This window comes from Musa acuminata, chromosome BXJ2-5 (genome assembly GCF_036884655.1).
Source record: "Musa acuminata AAA Group cultivar baxijiao chromosome BXJ2-5, Cavendish_Baxijiao_AAA, whole genome shotgun sequence".
Lineage (NCBI taxonomy): Eukaryota > Viridiplantae > Streptophyta > Magnoliopsida > Zingiberales > Musaceae > Musa > Musa acuminata.
The window spans coordinates 29,200,971-29,214,558 of record NC_088342.1 but is presented as its reverse complement, the minus strand read 5'-3'; the positions used below and the strand labels follow the sequence as shown (position 1 = coordinate 29,214,558).

Sequence of the window (13,588 nt, the reverse complement as noted above, 5' to 3'; positions counted from 1 at the left end):
TACCCACTCCACCGTTATGATGGAGCTCATGTGGGCCCCTACGTATCATTCAATACTAAGACTGGTGCTATTCTTAGGACCGGCGTTTCTTAAGAGGGGAGGCAAGACAACTGCCACCGGATCAGGTTGGATCCGAGTAGCCATCTACTACTGATCCGAATACGGGTGACGGCGACGAAATAGGTAAGAAGAGCCGGACGTGTTCTCGGGGTAATTTGGCTCCGACTTCTACTCGGATCCGGATCTCGAGAAGCGGGTAAGGAAAGACAACTACCCGTTCCATGTTTAATCATATTTCAATAATTAGTTAAATAAATCTAAATCATTAGTTCAAAATATTTAAACTCAAATTGATAATAATAAATAGATCTATAAAATATTTTATAAATTCACTTTTCATGTGGCAATTAAGTATTTATCTTCACTCTCCATGTTTTTGTTCACCATCTTTATTATTATTATTATTATTTTTGACTCTTCCTTAGTATTTATCTACTAAACAATGGTATAATTTGTCATAAAAAAAAAGAAGTAGTTCTAACATCATTGTTATAATGATGCTAAATAAATCAATTAAAAAATTTATCATAAAATTTTTTACAGCTCTAGTATTATTTTATATGATGATGCTTGTGTATTAATTATATCATTTGATTTCTAAAATAATCAAAGCATTCTTGCTTCTTTATTTATTATCAAAATATTTAAATTATTCTGTCCCTCAATTTGTCAGTGGCCACACCTATCATCCTCTTTATTATAATTTTATTAAATTATTGCTATAATATTCTCAATATATATTATGTGTTTTTTATTATATTATATAATTATATTAAAAATTATTATCCGAGGAAGTGTTCCACCAAATTAATTATTTAAGATTTGATGAGATCCGTATTCAATCCAATAATCAACCCTAAACATCTATCATGTCTTCATTTTTTTTTTTATGAATTTTTATTTTTTCCCAAGAAAATTTACTTTTCAGCTTTTTTTTAAAGGATGTATCCATTTTTATAATTTTGTTTTTAAAAAAATATCATCTATTTGTTATCATTATTGGAATATCCCTTGACAAGATAACTCAAATGTATTGTATCCTATGGAATATAATCTACGAGGTGAACCAATTATTATTGCGCTATGGATCGATCCAATCCCCTATAAATATTGTGATTGAAATAATTAAGATTTTAAAATAAATGTCATTATAAGTTTAGGAATAAAAATAATAAAATGTAGTGACTTCTATATCATTATATATATATATATATATATATATATATATATATATATATATATATATATAAGCATATTCAAAATTATTATAGCTAACAATTAAACTGATTCATTCCATGGAGTCGGTATCATGTAAAAGTTGTCTTATCATAAGAGGATTTTAGAGATTATGATAAATATAAAACATCCCCTAAAAATATATGAAAAATGGAGTCACTCATGAAAAATCGTTGTATAGGAAAATATTATAGGATGATTTTCATAGAAAATATTTATATTTTAAAATGTCCTATCTGTTTTAAATTATTATAGTATTTTCATCTGATTTGTTTGTAGTGTTTCTTAATAATATTTACAATATTTTGATCGAGGCACTAAAATCACCGTTAATGTCATTGAAAAGTAATATAAGTGTTTCTTCAATCATCATTGCTCGCAGATTATTACTATATTATATTTTCACATTTATAATTACTGTAGCTGAGATTAAGAGTCATTTAAATTTTCTACAGTGTTTTTAAGTAGATTTTATAATATTTTTTATTTATGTGACCAAAATAGCATAGCAAACTTTTTTTTTTATTTCTATTTTGATGATATTATTATTAAAAATATTTTAAATATCTATTTGAATATGATATATCAAATGGTTATTAATATATTTTAGTTTTATTTATCTCATTTATATTGTCTTTAAATAAATTTTATAATATTTTTATTGTGATGATCAGAATATTATAATATGATAAAAATAATACAATAAACCAAAAACATTATTTTTAAATTAAAGATATTATTTTTAAAAAAAGAAAAGAGGGATACCGATTATAAAAATATTTAAAATACAAATATTTTCTGAAAAATCGTCCAAAATTACACACTGACAGATTGAAACGATATTTCATACCCGACAGACTCCTGGACGACCACCCACTTGTTTACTACAGGAGACAATAGGTGGGCTCGAAAGGCGGTCCCACCGGCCCCAATGTATCATTTTCGCAATCACGACTCGGCTAGACGAGTCCCTGTCATGCCCTCATCCAAGAATGAATTATCACGTCGTGCCCGCAATGAATCTATTTCTCCAGCCAAAAAGGTCGGAAACAGCGGCAGCAGAGGCGTCCGACGAGAAATAGGAAGAAAAGCATGGCGGCAGAGGAGCTGAGCAACAAGCGGGTCATCTTCAAGGACTATGTGACCGGCTACCCCAAAGAGGAGGACATGATCTTGACCTCCGCCACCGTGCCGTCGAAGGTCCCCCAGGGCTCCACCGCCGTGCTCCTCAAGAACCTCTACCTCTCCTGCGACCCTTACATGCGCGGCCGCATGTCCAAGCCCATCAACCACAGCTACACCGATGCCTTCACGCCTGGCTCTGTAAGATCAGATCAATCCCGCTACGTCGCCTCCTTCCTCTCTTCTTCCCCTTCCATTTCTTTGTATTAACTTAGAATTATAAGTAATTTTCTAATTCAAGTTTGGTTTTTGTTTAATCAGTTCTCCCCTTTATATATATATATATATATATATATATATATATATATAAGTTATTTTTTGGCATTTGCTTGTTTCCTCCTGCATTCTTTTGAGATGGTTTTTGTTACATGTTCTTTTCTCCGACAGATTTTAGACAATAAGTGCTTGAAAGCTGGTATAGCGTTGCCAGAACAACTCATGGTATCCGTTGGTTTTGTAAAACCTTTTTGAAATGGCATGCTGTGACGTGAATGCATTGGAAAAATAAGGTAGGAAAAAAAGAAATATGATTAGCATGTTGTGTCGTGGAATTGCCTACCATAAAAAAGAATCAAGTCTTGGGTGATGGGCACACGTGGGTGGGTTGTCTTTGTTATAATTATTGTTCAGGCAAGATGGACCAGGTTTCTTTGTAAGATATATAATGTACCAGTTTCCTCACATGGACTAGCTGTAGTTAAAAGGACTCGGAAAATATATTGGTAAAGAAAAATATTGGAGCACATGGAACATGAGGCTGGTCTGTCAGTTTCTTTATGTTTTGAGATTGGGTCGCTTTTAAATCATTTACAATCTTCTTGCGGTTGATTATTGTATCTATCTCAAAGAATATCTTCAAAATCATAAAAGAAATCTAGAGGCTTCATCTAAGGGTTTGATGTGGACTTAGGGTCATCATGCAGAAGACTCTCTTAGGAGGTTGAGGTAGGGACGTATCGGGGGCAACTACAGGAATGAGAAGGAAAATAAGTGCTTCTGGCTTATGGAAACTAGGGAACATAGAAGGATTAGCATTATATCTGCTATTTTTGCAGATGAACTTTGATTGTTATGGCGATAATAATCAACCCTGGAGATTTGTGTAATCCAGAGTTCAAACCTTGTTTTCCTTTTCAGATTTAGTTGGACAAGATAGGCTATCATTTTTTTGCAACCTGTGTTTTAGTAAGCCAACAAAAAGATGATGTGGAGATGCATAAGCAATCAGAAAATTATACTAGGTGATTGCAAACAGACTAGTTATGTCGTCTCCAAGTAATATGAACCTAGGCGGTTTGCATTATGCACACCAGAGTCCTACTTTTTTAAAGTATAATTCACATGATTTCATATTCATGTGCCCCATATTTAAGCTCAAATTGGAAAAAAAAAAAAAATTGTTTGGATGTTGTTTTTCACAACTTGCAAGAGGGAGTCTAAATTTGTGTAAATGCTACTTGAAATGTAACAAATGGTTATGCATTTTGGGCCGATTTGCTGTTTCCCGGGACCTGAGTAAAATAAAAATGTTTTGGTGTTAGTTATGGAAATTAGGATAAATATATCTCCTTAAACAAATTCTGAATTTGTCTTAAAATTTTCAACAATGAGACGCGGCATACTTTATGCGTGTAGTTCTCTCACAAATAATTGCCGGATATGGCTTGGCTTGCTGTGGCAGTTAACCCTTGTAGTTATTGAATATTTCGTTTTTCATATTACCTCTTTGCCTACATGACATTTTTTATATTCTTAGACAAAAACATCATTCCTCAGAACATCATGGGTTACCTGATCCTTTTCTGACCAATTACTGTAATGCTTCCACTTATATATCAGGAAAGTGTTTGGCAAGTGGTCAAAATGGGGACTTCAAATTTTTTATCTCCTTCCAAAAGTAATCTTTTTACCATTCCTCCAATTTGCTGAAAGTGCATGCATATTTATTAGTTTGCCTTTACACCATATTTGCTGGACTGACCATAATTTGGAATATGATTGGACCATTGATATGATTATGTTTGAATTACTTAGGTAGTGGACAAGAGAAAATGTCTCTTCTGAGACATCCCATAAAATGGACAAGAGAATTTCCATGTTCAAGTTGTCAAGCTAAAAAATATTCAGCATGATAACTTTTGCCTACTTATTGCATGTCTTATAAAGATAATAGAGTGAATTTTAAATTTTAACATATGAATAAGGTGATGAGAAATTGAGTTATTAATTCTCATAATAAACTTAACTGTTTTGTGCCTTCTGTGCTATTATGCTATACCATAATTTATGCCATGTTGCCTCTGAAAAGTGCTGTTGCATTGTTCTTTTAAGTTTTTTATTTATATTATCTTATTTGGTTATTCTTTTTGTAAAGAGGAGGTGATTGGAAGGGCATCATTTTCATTTTATCAGAAATAAGTCAGAACTATATCTTCCAGCTAAAGTGGGTGAAATTGTGAATAGACCTTTTATCTGTTCACTATTATCTTCTATGAAACTTAAAATTAAACATTTCTAATTTTTAGAATCTCCATATTTCCTTCAGTACATTTTGAATTATTGAAAACAATTGCAACTATTGTTTGTAGCAAGGTATGCAATACTGTACCGTACTGGTGTTTCGAGGTTGGCTCGGTATGGTATGATACCGGTGTACCGAGTGGTACATCAGGGCATACCGAGCTGTACATCCTGGTGTACCGAACAGTTTTATATATTTTCTTTATTACTGTAGCACTGTAGCACTGCTACAGTATAATACTGTAGTACTGTAGCGGTACCGGACGGTCCGCTTACCAGTATGCCATCGGACCGGTACGTACCGGGCGGTACCATTTGGTACTGCATACCATGGTTTGTAGACTTAAGCCGAACATTCTAAAATCAGAAAACTACTTATTGTTGCTCTATTCTTTTCAATTACTGAAGGTTACAGTGTAGATCTGGACCTGAAATTGTAGTAAATCAATTTTGTTTTTGTATTTATGCAGGTAATTATTGGTTATGGTGTATCTAAAGTTGTCGACTCTGGACATCCAGATTTCAGTCCTGGAGACTTGGTATGGGGAATGACTGGGTGGGAAGAGTATACTTTAGTAACTACACCAAAAGGTTTAACTAAAATCAAATACACAGATGTACCACTTTCGTACTACACAGGGATCCTGGGTAAATTTTTCAGAACATCCTTTAGTACAATTTTTATGTTCATAGGGAGCTAGTCAAATGTTCAAAGCATAGAATTGCTATTTATGATGTTACTTGCTGATTATTTTGATTTTTAGTATGGATTTAAATGAACTTTGATAAAAGTAGTAGAGCAGTTCAATCTTAGCAAACAACAAAGCCTAGTATGTCAAATATGTTGATTAAGCCAAGCACTATTTCTGTTATAATACAGACATAACTAAGCACAATTTCCATATTCTTCTGTTATGTGGTTGTAGCATTGCAATCCCGAGTTGCTTTAAATATATATGTTGTTTATGCTTTATTGTTCAGGAATGCCTGGCCTTACAGCTTATGTTGGATTTCATGAAATATGTTCTCCTAAGAAAGGAGAAACAGTTTATGTGTCAGCAGCATCTGGAGCAGTTGGCCAACTTGTTGGCCAATTTGCAAAGTTGATGGGTTGCTATGTAGTTGGAAGTGCTGGTACCAAAGAGAAGGTACAGAGTCCTGCATTAAGAATTTCTGTACAAGTCTGTTAATCTAATTGGTTGCCTTTAATTACTCAGGTTGATCTCTTGAAAGCTAAATTTGGCTTTGATGATGCTTTTAACTATAAGGAGGAGGAAGATCTTGATGCTGCCTTGAAAAGGTTGGTACTTGAGATTGATTTTTAAAGTCCTCTACATCTTCTTGTCATTCTAGGGCAGACCATTTGGAATAAGTCTGAAAATATGAACAACTGAGGTAGCTCAAAATGAAGTGCCCATTCCTCTTGCAAGAAAATCTTTTTGTAGCCATGGAAGCACATAACTCTAAAATCCCTTGTTTGGATAAGAAAATGTCTTAACTTTTCTGATTGAATAGCCTTTTGCATATTTTTGCATAAAAAACCACTATGTTTCTATTTGTGTTAAATAAATCATAACATCAAACATTTACCATTGAAAATTTCTGATATGGAAAAATCAAGAAAGAAGCCATAGAAAACATATAACTCAAACAAAGAGCATCAACCAGTATTTACAAAACTCGAATGCGTACGAAAACAGCATGATCAACAAAAATTACAAAATAAAGCCTTAATCTCAGTGGTTCAGGTAGTGACATCTGAAGTTGATGTTGAAGACAACCTTCTAGATTTCCACATACTGATATTTAGCCAGAAGGCCAGAACATTTCAATGCATCAGCTAGCTTCTAACTCAAATTCCTTCTCATCAGCATTGCCAAAATCAGTAGTTGAGTTTCCTGTTTATACTTCTGCATTGCTTATAAACAGAGAAGGAAAACTGGATAAGCTAATCTGCAGCTTGTATATTTCTGCTGGGATGTAAAAATGCATCGGTAGGGGAGCATTCCACCTTAAGAGCGAAGCATCCATGCAAGCGTGGATGAAGCGGAAGTGAGAATGTCGGCCGGCTTGAGTAACACAAACATTGGTAAGAATCTAGTACCCCGAAAACCTAAGGGTTCCTCAACAAGGTTCGTCCACAGAGGGTGAGTCAGAGCCTAAGATTAGGCTGAAAGGTATAGTCGATGGACAATAGGTGAATATTCCTGTACTACCCTTTATCACGCACTTAGCTGGTTTTGCCTAAGTCATGTGACACCCTTGCGTGTCCGTCCGCAAAGGTCAGCCTCCCTAAAACCTCTTATGGTCCCTTAGGACCTATAACAGAGAAAACAGGTTAGAGAAAGCATCTCAATCGGGATCCACAAGCAATCATTTCAGTAAACATTTCATAGTCAATGCAAATTACAAACAGATTTTACAAACTCTGAACGATCACACAACAAAGGGTCCAAAATGGTCCACTACAGACCGAAATCCCCACAAGTGCCCACATGACACAATCTTTGTTTGCAAGCTTAGGACGACCACCAAAATAAAAGAAAATGGGGCTGCTAAGCCTACTGCCAGCCCTTTATATGCTGTGCAAAGCATAAACAAAACCAAAAGATACAGACATACATAAGTATTATATCGAACACCCTATTTACAATTTTGTCTGTGTCATTCTCCCCCACTTATTCTTTCAACGTCCTCATCGAAGCTTTTGCTGAGTCTTTAATCTTCTGCTTCAGCTGCAATGCGCCTCTTGGCTCCCAGTTGCTCTCCGCTACTGTTGTTGAGTAGTCGAACTTTTAATTTGTCATGCTGCTTCAACTCGCCAATGACTCCGACTTTAGTGTGGGGTTGGCTGAGTTGTGTTGATCACTGTTGGTTTCTGTAGATCTTTCAGATGAAAGAAAAGATCATCCTTAGTATACGCCAGTCTCTTAAATGCCTCATACCGCTTGAACTGAGTAGATGCCTGTTGGAGCTTTAACGAGCATCGCCTTGTAAACTTTTAAAGTTTTTGGGTCATTCCTCCATAAAATTTACCCATCGACCCTTCTTTCACTTAGTTGTCACTTCCAAGTAGGTTCGCATCACTTCTACTTTCGATTGGCATTCTGTTGGGAAATGAAGTGAATAATCTACTTTCAGTAGTATTGATCGTCATTAGTGAGGATTTGACAACTATTGTCTTCCATTTGGTTTCTTCGAAAGGTCTTTGAACATGTGCAGAGCTCCTCTATTGGATATATAAGAGAATTGGGGTACTCGGTTTCGCCCATTCTCTTAAGAGTTGAGAAGACAAATGTTACTCTGATTTCGCTCGCCTCCTCGAGGGTTGTACTCTATGCATCGAGCTGGTTACTAGCCTTCACCCGCTCTTTGCTCACACTTCTGGAGCACTCGAAGTGTTTGCACTCTTTGCGTTGAGTTAGCTATTGTGATTCACCTTCTTAATGCCATCGAACTTCTGAAATGCAAGAAGTTTTCACCCCAACTTGGAGTAAGTCTCTAATAGTTTTGGTCACCTCTGGGATTGTATCGTCTTCTCCATCGACCCTGCCGCCTACTCCACTAAGCAGCAAAGGTACAACACCACGCACTGCTTGCTTCGTTCTTTAGTCATGCACTCTTGCATTGACTCAAAGTCCTTCACTTTTGGCTATCTTGATGAGAAACTCGTTGATACCGGTCTTACGAAGTTCCCTGGCCTCTGCCCTTCAGCCTTGTCTCGGTACTTGGAGTTTGCCTCCGTATTCTCTATTTCCTCGGCCTCTTTCACGACCAAGCGTTCTCCCTCCATGAGAGCAAGGGATCGATGACTTTACGGAAGTCCCGCCTCTGTGGTACCATGGCGCTGTCATGCCCATGGCCCTACTATCCATCGCCTCGCATCTGCATACCTTTCTTTGCGATCGATAGATCTGCCTCTGTGGCACTGTGGCACTCCTTCGAGTACATCTCAATTCTAACTGATGCTTGGTTTTGGGTAGCTAAGTCCCTTTGGACTCATCGTCGCTTCTTCGCCCATTTCGACCTCCTAATTCAACACCTCTGTATTCTCCAAGCAGTTTCCCTTGATCGATGGAAAGACAAACTGCAACTCCCATGCATGGCCTCTGCCATCATGTTGTAGGGTTTGTACCGATTCTGTTCTCCTTAGCTTCCTTGGTAGCTACGTTCGCTTACTCGGCCTAGTCCTCTTGACTTGTCGGGCTCCCTTAAGCGAATATGAGCTCTGGAGCAGTCTAACTCTCCAACCGCTCTGATAATACCTCTGTATGATCAAGTCCCTCTCATGGGACTCATTGGTACTTGCATTCGGTATACTCCCTCAGTGGTACACAACCCTCATATATTGATGACCAAGGCTTTTATCTGATGTAAAATTCGATGCACGCACGGAAGACCCGCCTCTACGATACCATGATATTCACTCCTTGAATCTATAGCCTTTCTTGTCGTCGTGTTGTTCACCGAAGTGGAGCTCCCAGTAGCTCCCGATCATACCTCCGTATGATATAGTCCCTCGTGGGACTAAATTCATGTGTATCGCATTTCCACGAACTGTTCCACTATGATCCGCTGCACCATATCGCCTCCTGATGACATCTCCAGTATATTTCGATCCTTGTGGGATAAACTTGAATTGTGATCCCTCCATGTGTGGCCTCTGCCAACGCATCACAGGGCCTCTTCCACCTTCGATTGTGTTCGCTCCTTTGGCAATCAACCTTCGTCCACCTGCTCTCAGGTCACACTCAAACGAAGCACAGCTCTAGGACAGTCTGTCGCCTAATAGCTCTTAAGTCCACTAACTTTGCTGAAATTGGTGCACTATTATCTGGATCTTGGGCCTCTGCCCCTACCAGTACAATATCTGTTGCGCACGCTTCCTTCATGGCAACTCGAATGGTAGCACTGTAGCATATTCTTCAAGAGTACCCGTCTTCGTGTCTCTTGTCTCGTGCAAAGGCCTTCTGAACCCAACTTCGCCTCCGCAAGTTGAGTCACCTAGGTTCCTCTATCAAATGCTTCTTTGAGATAAGGTGCATATGCCCAGAAGCTCCCTTCGTCTTTGGCACCATGCAAGATGAGTCTGCTCCATCAGAATGAAGGACCCATGGAATAACATGATCCCGCTCTTGCCTCTAGAAGAGTTTATGTCCTTGACCTCTGTCCAAGGAAAGCTCTGTGCCTCCTCTCCATGTTCCATCTTCTATGCTAGCTCCCTTCATGCGGCTTGGGTACTTCGCCAAGTTACACCCAAGTTGCTCCGCTCCTCGATTTGCATTGAGTTGATGGTGGCCCTCGCGCCTTCCATTCCACGGGTTAGCCCTTTGTTGAGTCCAATCTCCATATCGACTCTAAGTGTGCCTTTATCTTGTATTATCGTGGGTCGCTCCCCCCACTTGATCTCGTAATGCATCTCCCTAATGCATTATCTCAAGCGAGATCATACGACGACTCCTCTCCGCTCGCTCGGTCTGTTGAGCTTTGTGAAGTTGTTTTAAGGTACTCCTCAACATGTGCGGTCCATTGCACATGGTTCTCCCTCTGGAGAGTCGGGACTTATCCCTCTTGGATATCTGTCTCGTTGGAGCAACTTCTCTCTTCGCTTCCTTCTCTTTGAAAGTTTCAAAGACCACCATCCCCTTGGACTACTTTGCCTTGCTGAACAAACTGTGCATTGTTCTGCCTCCCACAAACGCACTTGCTAGATTGTGACTTCATGTCAATACAACCCTCGTTACACCCCTCAAGGCCTAGCAACATGCTGAACTCGCTGCACACTTTAGCCTCCTATGGACGTATCCTTCTCATGCTATAGAGAAAGTTTCAATGCTCCATGACGTCGAGTTTCGATCGCCTTGGGATGGCCACGAATATTCCATCGTTCGCATACAAGTCTTTGCATAAGTACCGAATTCTTCGAGTTAGCAATTTCCCTCACCTCTATGAGCTTAGCACAACTCTTTCGGTCACTGAACAACCTATTCCACCTTGCATGGTCTCATCCTTTACCAAGCGCCTCACTTGCCTTGAGACAAATCAAGTATGGTTGCCAACGTCGAGTCGTAGCTCGAACTCAGCAATCCCAACCTTCATGCGCTACGCATTCTTCCAAACTTGCTTGTCCTCGTGGTGCCTCTTGCATGAAGGGTTGGTCATTCCTCTGAATGTCAATTTCAGATGCTCGCTTCTCTGAGCGACTCATTTTCCCTACATTTTCATGCTCGTTTTCCCCCAAACGGTCGCACATGCTGGCTGCCCTCAATGCAGCCCGGCTAGGTCCCCTATGTTTGCATGCCAAGTGTTTCTATGAGTGCTTGTCCCGCTCTGATACCATATGTCACGCACTTAGCTGGTTTTGCCTAAGTCGTGCGACACCCTTGCGTATTTGTCCGCAAAGGTCAGCCTCCCTAAAACCTCCTATGGTCCCTTAGGACCTACAAAAGAGAAAACGAGTTAGAGAAAATATCTCACTCGGGATCCACAAGTAATCATTTCAGCAAACACTTCATAGCCAATGCAAATTACAAACAGACTTTACAAGCTCTGAACGGTCGCACAACAAAGGATCCAAAATGGTTCACTATAGACCAAAATCCCCATAAGTGCCCACATGATACAACCTTTGTTTGCAACTCTAGGACGGCCACCAAAACCAAGAAAATGGAACTGCTAAGCCTATTGCCAGCCCTTTATATGTTGTGCAAAGTATAAACAAAACCGAAAGACACGGACATACATAAGCATTATATCGAACACCCCGTTTACAATTTTGTCCGTGATACCTTGTTAGTCTCGAGAGACAGAGGAGGCTAGGTTAGCCTAAGGATGGTTGTTGGTTTATGGACGTAAGGTGATCTTTCCTTTTTAGAGTAAGATGGGGTAGAAGAAATGTCTCGAGCCAATGTCCGAGTACTAAGTGCTACTGTGCGGAAGTAACCCATGCCATACTCCTAAGAAAAGCTCGAACGACCTTCAACAAAAGGGTACCTATATCCAAAATCGACACAAGTGGTTAGGTTGGGCGGAACTAATTCTTTTATTCCAGTTAGTAAGAGGGATCTTGAATTAAGAAATAGACCTAGAAGTTAAAAGAAGGTATCTTGAGCAATTGCAAGAATTAGATTCATTGATATTCCTGGAATAGTAGATGCTATCACACATACAGTCATAATCAATTCGGTGGAATTGTTTGATCTTAAAGGTGATCTTCTATAATTTCGCATGTAAGGGGTTATTTCTTGATTAATTTGCAGCTTTCATATTTCTGTTGGGTCAATAAATGAATTGCTTATATATCTCTGTTTTTAGGTGCTTTCCTGATGGAATAGACATCTACTTCGAAAATGTTGGTGGTAAAATGCTTGATGCTGTGTTGTTGAACATGAGAGTGCATGGCCGAATTGCTGTTTGTGGGCTGATATCACAATACAATCTCACTCAGCGAGAGGGCATATACAACATGACCGCTATCGTGACAAAGCGCATCAAGATGCAAGGATTCATCGAGCCTGATCACAAGCACTTATATCCTCAGTTCCTGGAGGCGGTCATTCAGTTTATCAGGGACGGAAAGGTGGTTTATGTTGAAGACATCGCTGAAGGCATCGAGAAAGCTCCATCAGCACTTATTGGCCTGTTCACAGGTCGCAATGTTGGCAAGCAGGTAGTCCTTGTTGCACGCGACTGATTAATCAACAAGGTGTCGATCTCTGTTGCTGAAGAACTGCTAGTGTGTTCTTGGGGTATTGGTCTGTTCCACGAGTGTTTTAGTCAGAAAATGGACATGACTTATGTAAACTTTTTATGGCAATATCTAAATAAAGATGGTAATCTTGAGATCCTGGCTTACTATTTCCTTTTCTGATGAATGACTGATTCCATTTGGATGCTGAGTTACGCATGTACCAAAATATTTATATTCCCACCAGTATAAATTTGCATCTACACAATGGTGATACAGATTCAGAACATCACACTGTTCTACTGTTAGTTATATTATGTTTAAAACTATGGATACTGTGATACTTTGAATGCCATAGTTGCATTTTTGGGAGAAGATACATTTTATGATACTTTGCAGGTTGCATCAGATTTTTTTTCTTCAAGATATTACCATCTACAAAGTATCAAAATATCCTATTTACTTCTTTTTTAAATGCAGATTTATCATAACATCTTATTCCCCATATATATATATATATATATATATATATATATATATATATAATTATTTTTTCTTTCACCTCTACTATTACTATAATGTTAATAATGATGCTCATGCCCTCCTTGAAGCCAATGCATGGCAATGCAAGATTCGAAAATTAGAAGGTTTTAATTTGAATTTTAATTAGAAGATCATGATGGCACCACCTACCAACCATCAATAACGGAAAAATGAATGCCACATGTCTGGAAGGTTGGTGGGGCTCTTTACAGAGACAATGTGAACCCCATGATGTGATCTCTCATGGAAAGTAAGTATGGAATAATGGGAATTACCAGATATGGTGGTGCAATAAGATCACGTAGTTACTGAAGATCGAGTTTTCGCAAGTATCGAGGTTGAATTTTTGCCTTCATTTTT

At 38.4% G+C, this 13,588-nt stretch overlaps 1 protein-coding gene across 1 annotated transcript; it reads left to right on the top strand.

Annotated features, from left to right (window-relative positions):
- The first annotated feature begins 2,308 nt into the window (after positions 1 to 2,308).
- Positions 2,309 to 12,845, top strand: LOC103985225 (2-alkenal reductase (NADP(+)-dependent)). Its single transcript, XM_009402862.3, has 5 exons — positions 2,309 to 2,619; positions 5,469 to 5,646; positions 5,980 to 6,146; positions 6,216 to 6,298; positions 12,313 to 12,845. Exons 1-5 carry the CDS (start codon positions 2,389 to 2,391, stop codon positions 12,689 to 12,691), a joined length of 1,038 nt encoding a protein of 345 aa, XP_009401137.2. The 5' UTR covers positions 2,309 to 2,388; the 3' UTR covers positions 12,692 to 12,845.
- Positions 12,846 to 13,588: the final 743 nt, after the last annotated feature.

Excerpts from the sequence above, each read along its gene's own strand:
- LOC103985225 (XM_009402862.3), top strand. The coding sequence starts at position 2,389 with ATGGCGGCAGAGGAGCTGAGCAACAAGCGGGTCATCTTCAAGGACTAT. Across the intron at positions 2,620-5,468 it reads ATGCCTTCACGCCTGGCTCT|GTAATTATTGGTTATGGTGT; the intron begins GTAAGATCAGAT and ends GTATTTATGCAG. Across the intron at positions 6,147-6,215 it reads GTGCTGGTACCAAAGAGAAG|GTTGATCTCTTGAAAGCTAA; the intron begins GTACAGAGTCCT and ends TTAATTACTCAG.